Source organism: Bombus fervidus, chromosome 15 (genome assembly GCF_041682495.2).
Source record: "Bombus fervidus isolate BK054 chromosome 15, iyBomFerv1, whole genome shotgun sequence".
Taxonomy (NCBI): domain Eukaryota; kingdom Metazoa; phylum Arthropoda; class Insecta; order Hymenoptera; family Apidae; genus Bombus; species Bombus fervidus.
This window is the reverse complement of record NC_091531.1, coordinates 8829610-8852584: the sequence shown is the minus strand read 5'-3', so window position 1 is coordinate 8852584 and position 22975 is coordinate 8829610. Positions and strand designations below refer to the sequence as shown.

Genomic DNA, 22975 nt, shown 5'->3' with positions numbered 1-22975 from the left:
AACCTGCCATGCAACTAAAGTGAAAAATAAAAATCATTTTCTTCCTCAGTACCAACGTAACGTATACTCTACAACCAACAAGTTTCCATTTCCACCAACTTGCAGAATCGTATATTATTTTTCCGAGGAAGTCTTTTGAAAAGAACGAACGACTCTGGGATCGCAGTGAAATGGCCATAAACGATTTTGATTCTCGCAGTTGTGATTCCCAACGAGTCTCACCGGAAGGTGTAGAATAAACGCAACGATGACAGATAGACCATGGTGAAATCGATATTCGCCGGATTTCATCATCTCGTCTTATAGACGCTCGATTCTAGAGCTTCTGCAACGTCTTATCGGGTCTTCTCGCGAAGACGCCGCGTCTCCCAGCTATTTGGAATTTCCAGTCTTATTTTCACGGTTTCAAAGGTGGAAACTTTTCTTTGGAATCTTTTGGGATCTTTTTGGTGACTCGACATAATTTCACGTAATATCAAAGTTCCTGCATAATTTTTGTCGCATGTTCAATTCGAAGAATCGTGGAGAGCATGTGACATTCCGCTCCAACTTTTCAAGAATCTCACAATTCGCACAATTTCACACCAACACTAACGATTTCCCAGAATTATACAACGATTCTAACAAATGGCTGGGCTGTTGCAATGACGAGCGAAAATTCCCCGAATCCTCTGAAATTCTATCGTCGTTTAACAATCTCGCGTAATTCCAACATTTTCGCTTCAACACCCACAAATTCCTGAATCCTGTTCATAAAAAATCATTAAAAAATCCCTCGTTCGTGCTCGATTCACTGAAATTCGGAATTCCGTTTTAGGATATTACGCTGCATTCTGTGTCGCAATTTTGAGTACGTTTTACGACATTACGTCAAATCGTTCAGATGTTTCTTTTCGCAAAGGAACTTAAAGATTCCACCGTTCCTTCGCCTTAATTAAAGTTCTACGATTTCTCCAAATTCCATCGAGGATCCTGTTTATTGGACCAGACACGGAGAGCCACGATCTCGAGGAAGCGCGTCAACGGGAGTCGTAAATTCCCGTTACGATTAGAATAATCGACGCCACGAACAGATCGATCCCCTATTTCGGTTAGGATAATAGAGGTGGTTTAATTAATATAATACTGAGATTAACAGGTTATAATATATATAATTAATAATATAGGACATCGAGGCCTTTCCTTTGGAATGTTTGGGAAGACCCCCAATACTTTTTATTATAGCTGTACTTAAATAATAAAACTGAGAAATAGTTGACAATTATGACAATATGCTTGGGCTCGAAGTGACACAACGGGTCGCTGAACGTACAAGAGGTCACGGGAGGTACGTGTACCTAGCAGAGGTATGGAGTAATTAAATAGCTCTCCTTAAAAACAAAGAGTGACCCGAGAGATACAGAGAGGTACGGAGAAGAGTATACAAGTGCAGTTCGACGTGGACTGAGGAAGTTAATCGAGTTCTACTTGTGGACGAGTAAGTTGAGTTACACTTGCATTGTGGACCAGTGAGTTCAGTTCGACTTGGACTTTGGAAGGAAGCACATTTGCTACCCCGTTGACCGTGGATTCGTTATCGAGCCTAAAATCATTGCCATTAGCATCTCGAGTATATAATTACCACGGTTACTTGTCAAATTCTGTAATAATCATATATGTACTAGTAAATATCTTCTCTGTTGCATAACAACAATGTCTAATCCAAATGAAGATTCGTTACACGCCCCTAACCCTAATGATAACTCGACATATATTTCCAACAACTTTGTAGAGAAGATAGTTACGTTGTTGCGTAAGGTACAAGAGAAAGTAGGTGAATGATTGAAGGGCGAAAAATCGGTAAAGAGATATTGACTGTTCCAGAGTCTAAACACGAGAAAAGCCACGTTTCCCCAATTTTTACCTGATGGGGCAATAGCCATAAGGAACCTCTTGAATCGAAGATGTTTCATGCCACTTACCAGCCTTAACGGTAAATCAAAAAACCTCCTTTTTATGTTTAGGATTATTGCGACCTGCTTAATTCTATGTGCACAGCTGCTGGACGCCTGGACCATAAGAGATGCTATGAAAAATCATACCTACTTCGCAAGAAACAGCAAAGCAGACCGAGAAACCAAAAAGGAAAGAAAATAAATGTTAATTTCTGTCGTATAACGTGACAATTGTACCGACATGGGAGCAACGAAGTAACAAGACAATTAGACGCTGTCGTTACAAGAGAATAAAAGATCCCATCATCGAGGTAACCGCGAAAGGAACACAGGCAGCGAAACGACGAGATAATAAACGACAGTTGAACCGGAATTTCTCGAGTTTCTGGAGATGTGACCGTACGCGAAGCCACAGTCGGAGATACACAGACAAACAGGTTGCAACGGATCCTCCGTCTGAGTTTAAGAGGAAGGATTGAGGGCAAGTGTATATCCTCCTATTTACCCTGGTTCGAGGACCGTTCTAAAACTCTCTCGACTTCCATTCTATCCCATCCTCCGACACTCTCGATCGTATCTCGATGGCACGCGAACCACGGAATGATAGACATCAAGATGCTCGATAGAATCAGGCGCTGTTCGCTTATTAATTCGTGTTGATTGTTATTATACAGCACTGTGAATAATTTTAAACTCAAACGCGTTTCACGCGTTGCTTCTTCGATATTTCCAATAAACCATCGATCATGTCCGGATATGTTAAGTGAAGTTTGCTAAATGTTCAATGGAAATGTATTAAGACTGACATTTATGTATACGTTTATATACAATTATATCGTATATAATTATAGAGACACGAGATTTCTTGAGAGGAAATTGAGTTCTCTCTGAACTTTGGAAGCAGACAATTTTTGTCCGGTGTATCTTAAGTTTTGTTTCATTTCAGAATATAAAATTATTAGCATTATTCGTAAAATTAATATTTGTATATTTTAATTTCATCGAACGTAGTGTGTCAAGAGGCAAGAAAGACGTAAGGAGAAGAGTATCACTTTACGCCTTTTATTGTCTTTCATACGCCAAGTTTAATAAAATTAACGTCGAAATATCTTTTTAAAAAAATATTTTCAGACACAGGTACTTTTACTCTTCTGTATAGAGAATCAAAAAAGAATCAAAAATTTGAAGGATAAAAATATATAGGTTCTTCCATTTAAAAATATACAATATATTTTACATTACATTGTATTATATTATATTATGTTATTATATGTTATATAAATGAGCGATAATGCTGAAGTGAAAAAATAGCATTGAGAAAAAGTTCTTCGCAGCGTTGTATGTGCCTCTTGAAATAGATCAACTCTCTCCCGGCAAGCTTTCCCATACAATCGTAAATAAGGCAAACTTTACAGCTAAACTTTATAGCAGATTTTACAGCGTATAATTAGACACGATTAACCGTGATTTGAAATCATTAAAACTTTACAAATTTCGTTGTCGCTTTAATCAGATTTTATGATCTCAAAATTGAAAAATTGGGATTTAATGCAGTTTTCTCGTTTTTCTTCGAGGACTATAATTCGATTTTTTGCAATTTTTAAGCTAAAGAACGCGGTGATTAATTTTCCTTGGTAATTTCCCTAATATTTCTCCGGTAAACTTTTTGCTTCTGTTTGCTTTCGGTGGCAAATTTTTTCAGCCGATTTTCTTTGCTTTCGAAAATTAATATTTAAATTACATTTTCCCCGAGCTTCGCGAACAAAGGTAAACAATTTTAATTGACTAACATTTATCGCATAAACGTCACGTCTTTGAAATCTCTTTACAGATTTTCCTTTCCCCCCCCCCCTTCCATATTTCAATTTATTTATGTAATAATATTTCAGACAATATTTGAACCGTAATGTTCCATAGAATGATAATTTCCACGCAAGCGTTTCTGATTTGTCAGGGCAATATCACGTGCGTTCACAAGTTCATTCGTAAAAAATGCAAACCAAAGAGGAGTATCGAGTAACGTTTTAACAACGAAATATTTATATAGAGCAAGCAGTGGAAAACTGATGCTACAGAGGGGATACGTAATGGAAATGGAAATGAAAGCTCAGCATCATGAAATATGATATAGGTTAATCGTCTGGTAAAAAGAGAACGGTAATTAATCCCGTCAATCAAAAGAATGTAATTGCTCGTTTTCCAAGGTACGTCTAACGAGAAGGAAAATAATTTTAAACGCTCCAATGATACTACACTACTACTACATACATACTGTATGTATTTTGTAAAATTAAGAAAGTTAATAAAAAAAATTAAATAACCTACGAAATATAAAAGAGAAAGATAAAAATCGCCGCGATATTCTGTACTGAAGATATATCTCGTGAAATTAAAAGTTCATTGAAAGATATAAAAATTTCTGAAATTTCCAATATTGATCGAAGATAAATCTGAGAAAATTAAGAGATTTTTCGTTATAAAATAAGACGAAAGGTAAGGAAGATGAGAAGGATAATAAAGAAGAAAACTGGAAAGATATTTCATTTTAGAAACTATCCTCTGTGGATTAGAGAATTTATCACACCACGAGTAATATATAAAATAACAAAAAAAAAAAAAAAATCGAAGGTGTGGTTGCATGACGTTGTTCGAAGAAGAAACAGTGAAACAGAAATTCAGGAGAGGGAAGTTTTAAAGCAGTTTGGTAAAGAGAAATTTCATGCTATGTATCTGGTTCTCTGTAAATTTCACTTCTTTGTTCTATGGAATATTTCGAAATTCTTGCAGAGGCATTTTATTAAAGCAAATATATTTCAAAGTATAGTCTAATGAAAGGCAAAGAAAATTTTTAATCTGCAAGTCTAAACTGGAACGAGAGGAAAAAGATTAAAAACTACGTACATATATATACACCGAACATTTAGAAACATCAAAATACACTTATATCAAAAATTGTATCAAATTCAAAAAAACCTTCTAAATGTTCTACTTCATAAAATATACCGTAAAACCAAATTAGTTAAAATTCACTGAAATAAAAGATGAAATTGTGACTTGTATAGATAAACAACGCAGAAACTGAACTCAAAAAGTTATCTAATAATATAAAATCTCACAAAATTCAAGAAATCATCACACGGTCCGAGTTGTTAAAATTATAAAAATTCTCAACACCTTTTAAGTTCCTAACATCATAAAAATCTACAAAATTCTCCAATACTTAAACCTGCCTACATACAAGACGTTTTCTCACGATTAAAACCAATAAAAACATTAAATTTGCTTTGGAAGCTCCCTCAAACTACCTGAGAGGCTCGATAATGTCGAATCTATTTTATAAATCACGTAAACTTCGCAAGATTGATAAAGAAACAGGGAATACAAATTTTAACAAGCCAAGCGTGATCGAGGATGATCGAGGATGATCGATACAGATCTTTGATCGCGGAACAGGCAACAGGGATCGGAAATTCAATTTCGTTGCAGCCAGCTGGCAGGAACGTGACCGAGGAAGGCACTCGTTTCCTTCTCCACGTGGCATCCGCTCAAAGGTCCCCTTCGAGGGTTGCTGCTCGTGCAGCAGCTATTTTTTTCATCTTTCTTTATTTTCTATACATATATGAACCATCAGGGGTGCTTCAGCAACGATGACTTCTTTGTGGCCGATGCGTTTTACGCGTTTAATCGCGACGTCGTACAGTGCGATGTACATTGGACAAAAATCGGAATAATCGTCGCTGGACTTTGATTTTATATCGTTCGATGATATCGTCAGCCTGTAAGTAATTTCAAATCAAAAATCGTCAGAGAATTGGTACTGATCTTTTGTACATCGAAATGTGAACGCTTGAAAATTAGCTTGAAAATTAGATTGTTTGTTAACTCTTGTTAAGAAATGTTTGTGACGTCTGAAATACGAGGAATTTGGGCAAAGGCAAATTATGTATAATTTTAATTTCCAATTTGGAGATCCCTTTCTTTTTTCAAGGAGCAATTTAGAAAAAAAAAAAAACGGTTCAAGCCGTTCCGTAATTTTGGCTTTTCAGTGTCGGAAAGATATTGCCGCACTGGATGCTCTTTATCTTTTTAATAAAATCTGCGACCACGCTTGTTCCAAGAAAAGTTGAAAAGTTGCACAGGAACTCTGTTCTATGTCACGTGGAAACATCAGCACAGTGTCTGACGAAATACAAGGGAGGATGAACGATTTCTGCATAATATTTGTGAAAAAGTGGAAAGCTTGTTTTCGGAATCGATGCTATTTATTTAAACGTCACAGTGTGGGCTTAGTCAAAGAAATAAATATCTAAAATATTTCAACCGAGCCGGGGCTGCGTTGTGAAACACGCGAACGTGTCCTATGCACGTGATCTACGAACCTGATCTACGAACCTGATCTACGAAGCTGGTCTACGAACCTGATCTGCGAATCTGCTCCGCGAGCGTGGCTTGCCAACGTGGCCAGTGAATTTTGATTTTTGTCCCGGATCCTCGTCCAGATGCCGCACTGTGAAACGCGCGTACGTGCATAGCTTCTGGTCTGCGAACGTGATCTACGAATCTGGCCTACGAAATTGGTCTACGAATCTGGTCCACGAATCTGGTTCACGATTCTAGTCTACGAATCTGGTTCAGGATTCTAGTCTACGAACCTGATTTACGAACCTTAAAGCAATAAGTGTACGATAGGCAGAAAGATACTCGAGAGCGACGATACGTGCAATCGATTTGATAGTCCAACAACAAACGCCTGGAAATTTTGAGTAGGTTTTCTTACGTTGAACAGTGATAGTTCTTACTGGGTTTGCTTATTCTTTAGATTGCTTCTTGTACTATTTTCTATTAAGACTTTAAATTGGTTTTTCAATAAGAAAATTGAATTTTCCATTTCTGGTCCATTTTGTATCCAACGTTTCAATATAAATACGTTCTTTGATGGTGAAACCGATTATGTCGTATTTCTTGTTACAAAGTGATCCTTTCCAGACAGTCTTTTTTTTTGTTGGACATCGTCAAACGATGTTTCTGATTTTAGTTTGAAAGATCTATTTCTTTGATCTTTATTTAAAGAATTAATTAAATATTCTTCGTCGTGTTGGCCGCGTACAGTGATTTAATAATTTACCGGAAGATCTTCTATAACCTGCACTATATTTATCTGATTTTTATGTTGCCGTGTAGTTATTATCAAACAACGCGTTTATAGAACAGATTATGTTGTACCAACATAAGCAATATTCACGGAGGAGGTATACTCGAGAAGAGAAAAAGAAGAATTATGAAAATCGATAGTTCCAATATCGAGGAAACTTTCCAGAAAAAGAACTTCAACCACGTCCTTTCACATTTCTCACCGTGCTCGTCTAACTAACCCTTTTAACACTTACAACGCAATCAAACACATAGTAACCATAGAATTTTCACTGAAAATATTTCCATAAATATTGCTACAGTATTTTCCTTCCTATTGAAATGAAAACAACGAATATTAAATAAAAAAAAAAAAAAAAAAAAGAATCGCCTCAAGACACTTATCGAGAGATTTACAATTAAGATTTGGTCATTTATCGCCGATCTAAGCTTCAAATATCTACGTTTAAAATTCAAATCCAAAGGCGATATTTATTATCGCCCTTATTTTCATAAGCGATTCGAAAGTTACAAAATCTGAACGTTTAAGAAATTTAGTATTTCGTGACATATTTAACTGAGAATTTGCAATTTAATAATAACACATCGATTACGTACAATACACAGATTTTTATACATACTTATCACACGCATACAAAGTGGTATAATAATCTCGATTGATTAACGAAGTATATCTTCAACATCGATCAGGAATAAAACGACGGCGTAGTAATCGCGCAGATCGAAGATAATAGGCAAGAACTTCTTTATTATCCAACAGAGCGTAAGTTCTCGTTAATAATCGCTTTTGTTTCAACCTATAGGCATCGAACGACATCAATTAAACTCTATACGGATTTTGATGGAACCCGACAGATTTGCAGGCAATTCCATTACTATCGATGAATCAAACGCGCGATCAGTCGAAATTAATTGCCTCGTTGGCGCGTGCTAACGAGGATTTAACCTCGGCCAGACTTTACCGTGCCACTATGGCGATTTCAAGAACTATTTCAGTTACCTGCTTATAGTCGATAATGATATCGTTCCAACTATAATATTTACATCGCTGCACTTGCTTCGGTAATTAATTAAGTACCGTTTGATTAGGAGAAAGAAGAAAATTACTCGAACAGCGTAACAGCATGAAAGAGAAAAACAAAGCTCAGGAAAATGATTCGACAACTTTCACGAAAGGAGCCGAGAAAGATTCTCTTGTCTTTGGTTCTATATGCACGGTCTTTGGTTTGCTATTGAATATTTTTATCATTCGATTGAATCTTTGTATCTGCTGTGTATTTCGTGACTTTTATAAATAAATTAGGTTGGAAGAAGGAAGATGCTTAAGGAGATGCAAAGGTGAAAAAGAAGGAGAAAGAGGACAGCAGGCTTAAAATAAAGAACAAAATAATTGTTTCATAAATTAAAAATAAGCATTAACAAATAGGACGAGAAACAAATTGCCTCGCGGCTTTGGAAGAACAAAGATTGCGAGAGAAAACGTAATTATGAAAAATTCCCTGACAATTTGCAAAGCCGACAACGATTATCTAATAAGTTTAAAAAATATCTAAAAAATTATAAAAGCGTCTAATAGCCTTAAATGGACGAAACTCGGACAAACTGTTCAACAAACCTAAAAAAAAAAAAAAAAAAAACAAGTACTACAAATTCCTGATTGATGTTCGAGATAAAGCTGACGATAATTATTCCATGAATATAGAAAATAAGAAATTAAACGAGAATTTCCAATTTCCTTGGAAATTTTCCACTTTTTCTATTTTCCTTGCAGAAAGAAAGAAACGCAAAAAAATTGACAAGTTCGCACACGTGGATACTTTACGTTTATATAAGAAACTAACTAGCTCGATCAGAAGTTAATGGAAGGTTGTTACGGCTTGTTTTTCCAAGAGGAATGGGAGGAGAGCAAAAAGTGAACGCACTGAGAAGTCATAAACTTGAACGGAAGTTCAGTGGCGTGCAACGAGCAAACTTCGATGTTTGTTCCTAGCAAGACGTCCGTGTACTTTAACACAGGTCAAATTTAACACAGTTTAAAATTGTTAATTAATTTGTCCGGAAAGTAGAACGATCCCTTGGACCGCGTTTTCAACCGGAAGTAGAACGAGACGATTCTATCCGCGGATCGGACGAGGAAATTAATTTTACTTCAACTTAATAAGCCTGTGATGTCAGTAAATGGCAACGTGGCCAACTCTGGAAAACTAATTATACTTTTTGTAAGCGTAGACGTGATCGAGCTATTTGTTTAATAATTTTTTAATTTTCTTCGCTTAGACGGCAACTCGAATAAGCATTTTTTTTTTCTTTAAATAAATATTTTAGTTTAATAAATTGAATTAATAATTTTGAATTTCGTAGAATTTGAACGTTTGCTAATTTAACTTTGACATTTTATAAATAACGTAATTTAATAAAATTTGGCCACCTTTTCAAATAATTTCTGAAACGTTAAATAGCATCTTCCTTGCTTTAGATTTATTATCCTGACAGCATCTAATTAGTTCCTGAATTTATGGTCCTCGGCTATTTTATTTCTTCATGACCCACACTCGCAACACTCGCAACACGAAACAAACAAATTAATCGAATTACGTACAATATATGATATAATTTTCATTCTTATCTTAATAAATATCGTGCTGTATATCCAACGATTTTTTTTTTCCTTTAACGATACACCGACTCCTTCGTAATACGTAATACATTATGCTTGTTATTTACGTACCTTGTACGTTTATAATGAAATTTGCTTATAACAAGGTCGGTTATTAATTCTCTGTTAATATTAAGCAACATGGAACTTCAAGTCGATAAAAAATACAAAGCCTCTCTACCATACAACAAATCGAAATTCGAATCGGAAATATCGTCATCGCTGCTCGCTATGAAGAATAATTATTTTATTAATCTCAATTATAACCATCGTCGCAGTTAGAAACGTCGTCGAACCAAACTCGTAATAAACATCCTATCTGCATCACAAGCACGTGCCACACGCTCATGATATTATCATTACCATCGTCAGGATAATCGTAATCCAAGAAACATCCTGGTCTAACAGGATCAAAGGCCACCTACGAGCATCAACTATGCTCTATCTACTTGGTTTTCGTTCTTAAAATCGTCTGTGGCGACTGTTTGGCAAAGTTTGTGGACTTCGAGAGGACCACGTAAACGCGTGTGCCGTATATTAATGGGAATTTGTTTGCAGAAACACAGCGACGCATGCCTCAAAGGCGTCACGCGCGCTCTATCCCTTTTAGAATTCTGTTCACGCGTCCGAGATGTGCCTTGTCTTTCCTCGATCCATCCATGGATCTACATTGATTCGTCAGACGAGCGGAGAATTAATATTTGGCTAATATCAGGCTGGATTATACCGTGCGTTCTTTATCAGCGAAATCAATTTAGCGGCGAGGAAGAAGGTTATTCTTACCGATTTTTGACATCCTTTTCTTTATTTTCTTTTCTTTTTTTTCTTTCTTTTTTTTTTTTTTGTGAGTTTGTGATTTGAAGTAAAATTATAAAACATATATGGGATTTTATAGGATTCACCGCGATGCGAGAATTAATGGATTTATGATTGGATTTGAAATTATTGAAAATTTGTGGAGTCTGCTAGGAGAATTGTAGAAATTAATGATTTTATGATTGGATTTGAAATTATCGAACGTTCGTGAAATTTGCGAGATACAGAAACTGATGAGTTTATCATTTGATTTAAAATGATTAATTATCGAAAATTTGTGAAATTTGCTAATGTGGCAATCGACGAATCTATGGTTTGATCTGAAATTATCAAAAGCTTTTAAAATTTGTTCACGATTATAAAGATTGGAATAACAAATGAACAACTATAAAGTGAAATCAATGCTTCGTTATCTTATTCATAGAATTTTAATTAATTTAATTTTTTTCCTCGCGATTTGTCCATCCAGAATTTTCATTCGTCCACCCTTCAAAGAAAAGTCATCGCCGAATGGAAATTTTAATAAATCTGAAACCAACGCCCCATGAACATTCTCATTGATTTTTATTTTTACGTTATTTCACGAATGTCGACGATTTGTCCAGAATTTTCATTTATTCAGCCTTCGAAAAAACGTTATCTCGAAATGGACATTTAAAAATATTTAACATCAGCGCATCTTGCGTTAGTTTCCATGTGGGCCACGATCGTCCACGATAGTCCACGATTTGTCCACATCTGTCCACCCACAATTTTCGTTTGTCCACCCTTCAAAAAAAATGTTACCATCAAATGACAATTTTTCAAAATTTAACTTCAGCGTTCCATGAACGTTTCCATTGATTTTTCGGTGGGCTATGATCATCCACGATTTATCCACGTCTGTCTACCCAGGATTTTTGTTAATCTACCCTTCGAAACAAAAAGTTATCGCCGAATAAAGGTTTAAAAAACTGATGACGAACAATGTTTGTTTTTTGTAGAAATTCGCGTTTGGGAATGACAACTGTAATCAGCTTGCAACATCGAGCGAGATGATAACCAGCATCCGCATTAGAGATTTATAATGACGATCGTCTTACTGGTAATAGCATTCTTCTGGAAGCTAAGTAGCGTGGTTTTCGCTATTTTTCTTTTTGCCCAGCAAACGGAGACCAAAGACTGTGTTCCAGAATCTCTAATCGCCTTATCGAGGATTTGCTTGTCTCGCTGCTGTCGCGGGAATGGCAATGGAAACAAGGAAAGGGAGAGAAGAAAAGGGATGGACGGTAAGACGCGACAAAAAGCCTTATCGAGCTTCGCGAATGTTGCAGCAGGAAAAAAGATGGCCGTTTTTCGTCAAGAGGAAACAGCTAACACGACGATCTCTTCGTTCTCTTTCCTTGTTAATTGCGAACCGTGTTGCACTTCCGAGATTGAGTTTCATTTTTAGCGATCGAACGATAAATGGAGTGCCATTTCAACAGTTGGACAAAAAGAAAATTGTCTTCTCGGGTAAAATCTTCCGATAAGATTATACAAATATAGAAATTACTTTTCAAATGACTTTCATCGTAAATTGAAATATTCTTGTAATTAAAAAATTGCTAAAATTTTGCAAACATCGCGGAGATCCTCGACGTTATCTTGTAATAAATTGTTGTAATAATCGACCGTCGATATGGTCGAAGTATCTTCAATAATTAACCGGAATTATTGACCAGTAATTTATTATTATACAAAACGAAAGACAATGTCTTTCATAACGAGATATATTTTCGAATACTTTCGCGGTTTCGAGGTTTCTGGTCGCGGCGAGCCGATGCACACATTTTGAAACTGAAATTCAGCTATTCTCCAGTCCCTTCTCTTTTCCCCTCTTAATCCTATTATTTTATCAATACAAATATGCAAATAATTAGATGGCCGTTGAAAAGTCAAGGCGTCTTTCCTTTTTGATCTTTTTTCTGTAGAAGTCGATGGCTTTTGGGTTAATAGGTTTGCTTGTGGAGTTTTAATGAGGTTCGTGCGATTGATGGAGAAGGGATCGGGCTGTTAATTAATCTTGGCGGAAGGAAAAGTGGTGGCGCACAGAAAAGGAAATTCAATGACTTAACTCTAACCGCGATCAAAGCGATAGAGTGAATTTACAGTGACGAAAGGATGGAATTGGTTCGTTGCTCGAAAGGGAAGGACTGCCTTTCCTTTGAATAAAACTTTCGCTACGATAACAACCGAAAATGCTATATACGTTCTTCCTTTTGATCGTGCCAACTCGAATTTAAGGGACGAAGCCACCGTCTAAAATTAGACAGCTTAAAAATTAACTGGAAGAGCGAAAATTAAATTAACGTAGGTTAGGAGAAGATCATCGTTAGAGTCAAGAAACAATTTTCAAAAGTACAAAAAGATTGTTATACGTGTCTACAGCGTTTAAAAGGCCATAGTATACATGGAAACTTGTATCGTTAACTTCGAGTGCTGCAGAAATTCGCATAATTTCAACTAATTCCACTGCAGCCTGCTATGCACAGTTTCGATTAAATCCCGCTTTAATTGCCTCGAAACGACATTTTAATGTTCTGTAACTACCATACGAATGTCAGCGACGATTTATCCTAACCTCGAGAATTGCTCGCTGGCCTGCGATGCTTTTCGCCTATCGAAGCTTCTCTCTTGTTTCTAATCTAAAGCTTTCCTACGACGAGTGTTGGAATGCTTTCCTAAGCTCGTATAGGAATCACGAAAAATCGAAAATTGATAATTTCGTTATAAACATTCATTTTCGAGGCATTATTATTCAGGACTGAAACGACGAATTTCTAAGGGAACTTCGAACGGTCTCTATAGAATTCTTTTCGCTCTAGGGTCTCGCAAATCCAATTTCCCGTGACAAACGCAGAGGAAACCGTTTACCTCGGCAGATCTGCATAATAATCGGGCAATGTACGGTCGAAGTGTTCGTATCGACGATTCTGACGATTCCAGTGATTCGAAAGCATTGGTATTCTTTCTGTCGATGATTTTATGCGAATCGTGTATTTTTCCAGGACGTATGTATGATAGAATCTTTTCAAACGACTGGTGATATCGACAAGAGAAATATTTTTCTTCCGTGTCTTCGTAACGTGAGTTCCAAGACAGGATTTGCTGATTTTATACTTCGAAAGGAAAGAATGTTATCCAATAGAAGATCAATCGACGAATCACGAAAATATTTATATGGCGATAATAAAATTTGTCTGAAAACTCGACTATCTAACGTTATCTACAACAACCAATTAATAAATCCGCAGAAATATCAAAAAATAATTATGCAAATATCTACAGCGGAAAATGGAAAATCTGGAAAATTTGGAAAATTAAAATTCCCATAGAGACTCACCCACATATCCACGAATGCCTCCTTCTGGGCACGTTGGTCTGGGGAACTAGCAACAGAGGCGCGGTGCCTTTATTGTTTGACCCGGTCGAACCACCGCCATCGCCGGCCGGAAGCCGAAGCTCCGGTACCTGTAGATTGCTCATGTTCCGGCGTGTCGCGCGTTACGTCACCAGAACGCGATCTCTTCGTCGTCCTTTACGACTCTTCGAGCAAGCATCACTCATATAATCCCACGTCGGCTGGCACGGGAACCTCTGCTGCCAACTTCCGATTCGCTACGAAACAGACATGGCTGATCTCTGCGCAAAGGATGCCCGTCGTTTCGTCTGGCATCCGGTCAGGAGAAGCTGCGCATCGTAAACGCGACGTTTTTAACAGCGAAGCTGACCGACGTCACGAGTCTCTAACCCTTTGTAAGAGATTTGTTCGAGATTTAAAACGATGGATCTAGAGCGATTTTCAGAATTTCGAGGATATTCACGCCGCGATGATAAATTGAAAGGTGTCGATTAATTTTTAATAGGCGACACAGTATGCAGATTCTTTTCGCGAAAGTGTGACATTTTACAGAGTGTCTGGTAATCGAAGATAAAAGTAGAAGGTGCTTTTTTGAGGGAGAAGGAATTATCGTTTGCCAAGATGATTTCAGAGTTTTTCTTAGAACTTCGTAAAAATGGATATGAGGTAACTGAGAGTGGGAAGTATTTGAATACTTTGTTTCTATTATTTTACGAAGAAAAGGAGAAATTTATGTACACAGAGGATTTTGAGTGGAGAATTTTCAGGAAATTATCGTATTAAATTATCGCAATGTGTACGAATCGTGGATTTTCTTTTGGAATTTAATCAAATTAGAGATAATTGTGACACCCAATCTCGATCTCTTCCTGGTGTCTTCAAAGACGCGCTATCGGAAGAATTGGATAGGTCACGTAATTTCATCGTCTCACAAAGGGTTAAAAGGAACTCTTTCAATTCACCAGCTGACTTGGCATAAATTTATGCCAGCTCTTTCTTCCTGCTGGTTACCAATGCTGTGTGCCACGTTTCATCGCGTTTTCACTGTCCATTTTTCCAGAAATAGTTTCCAACGCCATTTGTTAAAATTGTTCGTTTCTCTTGTTTCTTATAATTTCACTCAATTCTTTCGCTATTTCGCTGAAGCTTAAGTCTCTACGCACCATCTTCCATGCAACAATTTCTTCGCAATAATTTTTAATCTACATTTTATTTCTAATCGGCCTGAAAGTGAGACGCGAAATTTGTTCAAACTTTCACTAAAACGAGATACTTTTATAGCGTTATTTGTCTACTTGCGAAATGTTCTTTCAGACAATTTCCCATTCTGTTTCCCTCCGACTACGCAGTTCTGTCAAAACAAGATCGTTACATCAGAAGGCAACTCGTTTTTGTTCCTAACGATTATTCCTCCTACAAACATCACTGAAACACCAGATAACTATTAAACAGACGGACAAGCGCTCGTTAATGTCAGATGCAAAGAGAAATTATTTATTGCAACAGAAAACCGTGTCCAGCGTCTCTTAACGAACGAATCTCGATTCTGCTTGCAGATTAGACTCTCGCAGATGATCGAAACACGTTTTTGTCCACGTTAAAACGTCAGTACTGAACGTGCTCACGCGAGATTTGCATAACTACGCTGTAACAAGCGACGATACTTTGCTTTTCAATTGCCAGTTCAATAGCGTACATGATACATTAATGCCGACGTTTAGTCGAACGTATCGAGTTTCCACTGTACCAGGAAATCGACAACAATTTGTTATTTAGTTACAGGATCGTGGATCGAAAGATAATTTCAATCTAAGATCTTATAAAAAAGTAAACAAATGTATAAAGAAGAGAAATAAAATGTTCTACGTTACAAATTGGAAATTGTATTATTTTCTGTTATTAGCGTGCAAAAGAGTGCTTTTAGTATTATTGTTAGAAAGGCTATTGGAAGGCTGAATTACTGGAATTTTAAAATTCGTCACAGCAGACAAGAAAAAAAGAAGTTATTGACGTGGGAAATGGAAAAACAGAAATGGAATATTCTTCATCACATAATGGAAATGTTTGTTACTTTTTATGATTAAAAGAATCGTGTTTTTAATTCTAAAAGCGTGGCTCGAGTGTCCGTTATTAAAAGTATCGAAGAAAGGAGAAAATTTTGTTTCCTGGAAACGCAGCTTGCATATATCGTTTACAAAGATTACGTTGACATTTTGAGATCACGACGAATCGTTCGTAACAAGAATTCCAATCAAACTCGCGATTCCTAGAAACTTTCGTTAACCCTTTGAACAAGAGAGGCATTAGCTGAATTTTTCCTTTTATTTTCAAAACACGAAATTCTTTCTATTTCCCGCATCCAGGTTTTCCCCAAATAATTACATCTGGACGAGAGTTTAATGGCGCTTCGAGTGACTAAAAAAACTCGATTAGATCCGAGCACAGAGGAACTATCGTTTACCAGAACTAAAGTAAAGACCAGAATCATCCATTTTAACCTCTTTTTTTGCGGAACAGAATTCTAGTGGAACGTTGGAAAAAATTGCAATGGAAGAAAAGCAGAGGAACCGGCGCGCTTCTGGCAAAGAAAAAGAGGGATGCATTGGCGTCCTTGATTCGACGCGTTTAATTTCACGGCGAGGGGATCGTGAACGTCGAAAGATCGCCATCGACTATACTTAACCGAAAGCACAAGTCATCTAGAAACGTTTGATCGACCGTGACACGGTGTCGATGCAAATAGGTCATCGAGTAATTCGGCCTCTTCGAGTTCAGCCTGCACATTAACTTCCCTAATTAAGTATTCTTTATCCTGTCATCCAGTCGATGTGGGACGATTGAAAAATTACGCAAACCGTAATATTTTAATATCTTCGTGTATGTACAATTATCATTTCTTAATTACTTTCAATTGTCTTTTTAATTGTGTTTTGTGAATTAGTCTATAAAAATATAGATTTGCATAAAAACTCTGTCTACTCATCTAATACTATAGACTGTGCATAAATACAACTTTATAGTTTTATAATAAAAATAACCGAAGCACATATTTTTCGAGATTCAACTCCTAAAGGCTGTTCGAACAGAAGCTAACAGACCTAAGTTGTGTAAAAGCAAAGTGCGGGCAAGCAGCTATTTAGTTTCATATATTATTTATATTATATACATTTTTTAAAAATGTATTTTTGCACTTAGAAATTTCCCATAAACGTGTAGCGGTACTCGACAGTAAACTTTCCAACGGTTTCTGTTCCGTGGCTCGCTACACAATGACCCTATTCTTCGCATAAGATGATCGCCAAATGTAGATACATCCTCAGAGAATATTTTCAGCTAGCCTAAGGACCTGCTATAAATCGTAGGATTTAGTTAACTAAGGTCCATCAAACGGACAAACAGTCCTTATTCTAACAATCCTTAAATCCACCTCCCACTACGAGAAGCTACGGGAGATCTGCCTTTCTCACGAACGACGCTTCCCACTAGCAACTTTCTCTCAAAGGCGGCTAGCATCTTTCTCTAACCACAAGTATAGAAATTGACCAATTAACAGCAACGTCCATTTCCCTCGCTTCCCGAACGAGGGTTGTTCTCGAAGAATCCGACGATCTCGTGCCCTGAGACACACCCCATCATAGTTTTCCTCTGCAGCGTCACCGTGACGGAGAGTAACATTCTCGCGCGATCTCGTCAGCGAGTAAAACAACGTCTTTACGATCAGTGGATACTTCAACGTTTCTAACAAAGAGTCGGACTTAGACTTTGGAGGAAAGTACATTATGCTATCCCGTTGACCGCCGATTCGTCGTCGAACCTAAGACCATTGTCATCAGTGTCTAATCACCGCGGTTGCTTGACGATTCTGTAATACTCACGCTTGTGCCAATCAACATTATCTCGATTGTATAACAACGATGGCTAGTTCCAGTGAAGATTCATTACACGCCCCTAACCCTAATCATAATGAGAACCCGAGACATATATATATCGTTAAATATACGCAAGTGTTTCTTCCTATCACTATCACGACCCATCGCCTCAAACGCATAAAGAATTCCTAGTCCAGTTCTAATCCAAAATTCCAGCGCTATGTTACTTTAACGTCTACAACTTCCGCGATGATTAGACTTACAACTATCAACCACAATACAGGGTGTATCGTAATACATCGAACCTACTTTAGGATAGAGAGAACCGCGGACAGAGAGACACGTGCTCTGTCTGAGCTTGTTTCAAATTTATGGCCATTTTTATGTTTCAATAATCGGCAACCTTCTTCGCAGAAGGTGCCCGAAATAGCTAGCTCGATCTGTGTTATCAGACGCACCTGGAAATTTTGTAAGTTCGCGAAATTCTTTTATACGACAACTGCATGCAGGCCGAGGCTAGCTATTTCGAGCATCTTTTATGAAAGTAAGCAGTTGTGGATTATTGAAACACAAATATGGCTATAACTTTGCAACGAGGTTGTAAAGAGCACGCGTTCGTATCAATTTTTTTATTGCTTTTGTACCTGCTGTTTATCGCTGAAATGGGTCCCAAGATTTCACCATACACCCTGTGTATTATTTATTTCTCACTGTCCCGCGGTATCGATCCCACGCAACTTTAAAGAAATGCAAGCGGCTGTGTGGAAATAGAGAAACGCGAAACACGCGCCTGAGACACAAATCCCAAGATCCTGCGTTCAAAGATCGGCAATGGGATTTTCTTGACTCGGAGATGAAACCTGGGAACGTTGAGGACAGTTTGCGGAAGTTTCTCGTACGTGAAATTTAACTGTATTCGGAGCTGCGAAACTAGCTGACAAAATTTTCGCTTGGAACTTCGGTTGCGCTGTAGAAAGCGGATTGGTCGTGTCGTTTGACAGGATTCTCCGGGGAATTTCGATAAGACCAGGCAGAGAATCTCGTGGTACGGTTGGTTAAAAACAGTTACGTTTAGTGCGTGACTTTCAAGATGTCCGGAGAGATTTCTCCGCAACTCTCAGACAGGGGATTGCATAGTGAAGGATTATGACAAGCGGTTCGTTCAGTTACTCTTCCAACTGAAATTGACGTATCTCTCTATTTAGCACGAAGAATATTAAATTAATCGTTCAGAATTACACAAATTAAAAATAACTAGTTTCCTGTCTTGTAACAATTTCAAAGAAACGTCGCTAATATCTTCTCTGAACCTCGTTAAATAACAAAAATTATTTTAACGTGCGTTTATTTAATCAACGCTACGCGCACCGATGGAATTTGAATTTTACAACCCAACAGATTTTTTTTTTTTTTTATTTGGAAGAATTTTACAATCAATTCTCATTGAGCATTGTAAGTAAATTTTTCTCGCGTGGTACTATGTCGTGTTTAATAAGTGTTTATTGTATGTTCGATTCTAGTTGAATCTGATGCTTAAATCTAAAGGGGAATGTCTTTTTAGCCCGCGGATCTGATCCGCCGTGTCAGGTAATTGAGTAACAAGTGGGTTTTGGTGGTTGTTAACTCCTATGTTGTATCTATCACTCAATTTGGATATTTCTTCTTTAACTGTGAGTATCTCGAGGTCGTGATGTATCGTTTCGTTGGTAACGTACCAAGGTGCATCTATTAAGGATCTTAGAGTTTTCGATTGGAATCGTTGAAGAATTTCTATGTTGGAATTACCTGCTGCTGCCCATAGTGGCCAACAGAATCGCAACACTTTTACGAGACATTCGAAATGACGTGGCGACGCAGAGGATTAAAAGCGAAACTAGTGCAGCGGATAAGACAGCCTTTTGATAAATTTTTCACTCATCCAGTTGATGGGTCGTTCGAGTCACCGATCAAAGTGAAATTCGCCAAGATTACAGGGGTGGGCGCTTAATGAAAACGGAGGAGTTTAGCGTGTAATTAGCGGCAGGTTAACGAGCATAATTTATCGATGAAAACCAAGAGCGCTAGCACAGAGAACAGCAGCCATTGGCTTGTCAAGAAAAGGATCGTTGATCCTTACGAGGTTTCGCGCGGATCATCAAATTACCAGAGCACAAAGTGTGTCGATTACGCCCTCTGGGCTTCATTTCGTAGACCGGAGACGTACAAAGCACGAGTCGAGCGAATACAACGCGGTCTCGACCATCTCGTCGATGGGGAACGATGCATAGAGGGTTCGACGAGGTCAGTAATTGAAGAGCGCGCTGCAATTACAGGGCTTCGATATAATTAATCGTCCGCGTACCTACCTACGTACCATCTCTTCAACGAAGTGCTACTTTCCAAGAAATTGAAACTCTGACTCGCTAACGCGTCTTGTAGGATCGAGGATCCAATGTATCGTGAAGATGTTGCGCGATGTAACGATTGGGGGTTATATCGGGTTGGCAACTAAGTGATCGCGGATTTTGACAATACCACCTAATGACAAAATCCGCAATCACTTAGTTGCCAACCCGATAGGTACGTACACTGTCGCTCGTATGGAAACTTTGCTCGATTTATAGTATCGATAGATGGATATTGGCAGAGTAGCGATCAAAAGCAATTATTTACTGTCTTCTTGTGGAATCAACAGATATGTGTCGTATGAAATGTTGATCGATTATTTGGAGAATTTATTTGAATTCATTTGAACTATTTTTGCACAGGATATTGGAATTAAAAGTTATTAAAAACGTTATTTTAAATATTATTGGTCAACGGAGATCAGCCGTGGTATGAATTCGGTAGAATGCTCTGTATTTTATTTGTACGTCTACGAACCTTGAACGACGAAATTAAAATATTCAAAATTAAAAATACAAGTTGTCTCGAAAACGAGGCTTCACACAACTGAGCTTATCGTCAACACCGAACCAACCTATCAGCGACACTTGCGGCATACTAAGCTCATACTAAGTACAACATTAAAAGAGTACAACACGACCTACGTAATCCGCTCAACACGCAACGAAAGAAGACACCGGCGAAAGAAGCCTAGATTTTTTAAAGACATTGATTCGTACAACACACTATTATGGATAAGTCCTGTCTCGATAATGTAAGCGCGTGTGTCTTCGTGTATGTGCGCTGAGCCTAAAAACCGCCGCGGCTTTCCCGCGAGGGATCGGCTTTTACTTTTGTTTTTCAAGCGTCGATGTAAATTACCGAGCACGATCCGGTTGTGGCGGCAGTCCGCAACGTGCCGACGAGCTATTGCGATGAAGAACAGCTAGCCACCAGGACCCTGCACTCGTAAACTTCAAAGACGCGCGTGACGTTGAACACGAGATTAAAAAAAAAAAACAGGTCTCGTACAAAACAGTTTTATTCCATGTTTTCCGCTCGTTCTTGCATTTATAATCGTCCTTTTTCCAATTATAGCACGAACAACAGGATGTTATTGATAACGTTTAAAAGTAAAGTTTTAATGAAGTAATTAACAAAACTTGCATACGAATGACGAAACCGGTATACGATACTAATCCGAGCGAGACTTTTTCCTCTGTCCCACGAATCATGTCGTCAGTGAGGGAATTCCGTAATTCGATTATACAATTTCGTGGCTCGCGTTTCCAATTTTGCTGTTCAATTAATGTTCGTTACCAGAGAAATGGAATGTCATAATGCTGTCTCGCGATCCGACACGTCCGCGTGGACTGTTACTCGACGAGTATCTTGTCCCACTTGTCCCCAGCGAATTGCTACGTTTCGTATTAATAAATATTTCGTGTCTATACCGTGAGCGTACAATTTTTCCTCATCTCCTTGACGAATCGCGTCCGCACGAAATATCTTAAGACGCCAGGAATCATCTTTTCAGCAGACATCCTTCATTTTCGTATTTTCCGAACATTCGTATTTTTCTAACGCAATTTTAGGCTATAATTTTTTATTCCATCATACTTTCTAAACAATTTATATAAAACGTGAAACGAAAAAATTCGGAATAGTTTTACCTGTAGCTTTTGTAGAAGATTTATAATTATTTTTTTTTTTTAACGATGCTTTCTTAAAATTTAGAATTTTAGAAATTCTAAAATTCTTATGATTTCCCTTCGGGAAAGTTTCAAATATTTTCACGTGTAATTTTATCAATAAATTTCTACATTTTAATCCGAGATTTATAATTTTGGTCAGAAACAAAGCTACCAATAGCAATTAATTATTGGGTGCCGCGTTTATACGGCAATTTTGAATGCTCGCCACAATTGCGCAGACATATATCGCATATTGTACATACAAATTATCAAACAGAAGCTCAGTTAGCCGTATTTCCTAGTTGGAACCGTAATTGTGCGATATCGTTGTTCCCTTGTTTTCATTGAAGTGCAAGTAATTGCTTTGCGTACTTATGATTAATTCAATGGCCCTAGTTGTCGAAGAAAAGTTACTATATTCACAGTCAAACGTATTTAGATCGAACAAGCCAGTGGAATAAGCTCCTTTAGAAAATTATCGAAGCCCCGAAAATGTCTTTATCTGCGAGTATAACGTGAGCTAACTTTCAAGATGCGATCTACTATTCGATCGAGATCTGATTCTGATGCGTCGATTATATTATATCGATACGTGAATCATTTTCTCTTTTTGATAAATTATTACTTTTTTAAACGATTGATATTTAGAAATTTGTTTATATCGATTACATATCAATGAAAATAATATTTAGTTGCTACGTAGCTACAAGCATATTGTAAATTAATTTTATTAATTCAACGAACGTTAACTTCTGAATAAAAATCTACAAGTTGTAAAGAAAACTTTCAAATATACAAATTTCAAATTTTCAGCCGAATTTAAATCACATTTTTAATAATTTTCTGGAGATAAATACACGAAGGAAAATGTCACTTTTTAGCATTTTAAACATATAAAAACGTTCAGGAAGAAGTTTAAAATAGAAATACGTATATGACATATGTCTACGATATCGCAATGACATTTCAAAATAGCGACAAATCAACTGCAGGTAAACTGAAACCGCGACGCACAGCGAGATATCAAAATTCATCTTGTGTCTCTCAAAATTCCAGCGCCAACTTCTCTGATCTTTTATTACAGCCGTTGTTATTCCATGCTGATATGT

General features: G+C 37.4%; 1 protein-coding gene across 5 annotated transcripts in view; it reads right to left on the bottom strand.

Annotated features, from left to right (window-relative positions):
- The window catches only part of Dnc (phosphodiesterase dunce), a 367304-nt gene that overhangs the window by 219708 nt on the left and 124621 nt on the right, over nucleotides 1-22975 (bottom strand). For 3 of the 5 annotated variants that reach the window (XM_072017679.1, XM_072017676.1, XM_072017678.1), the window contains exon 3: nucleotides 13922-14268. The exons of the other annotated variants lie outside the window; for them this stretch is intronic. In XM_072017679.1, the coding sequence (XP_071873780.1) occupies nucleotides 13922-14064 (143 nt within the window). In that variant the 5' untranslated portion in view covers nucleotides 14065-14268. The remainder of the gene's footprint in view (nucleotides 1-13921; nucleotides 14269-22975) is intronic. 5 annotated transcript variants of the gene reach the window in all.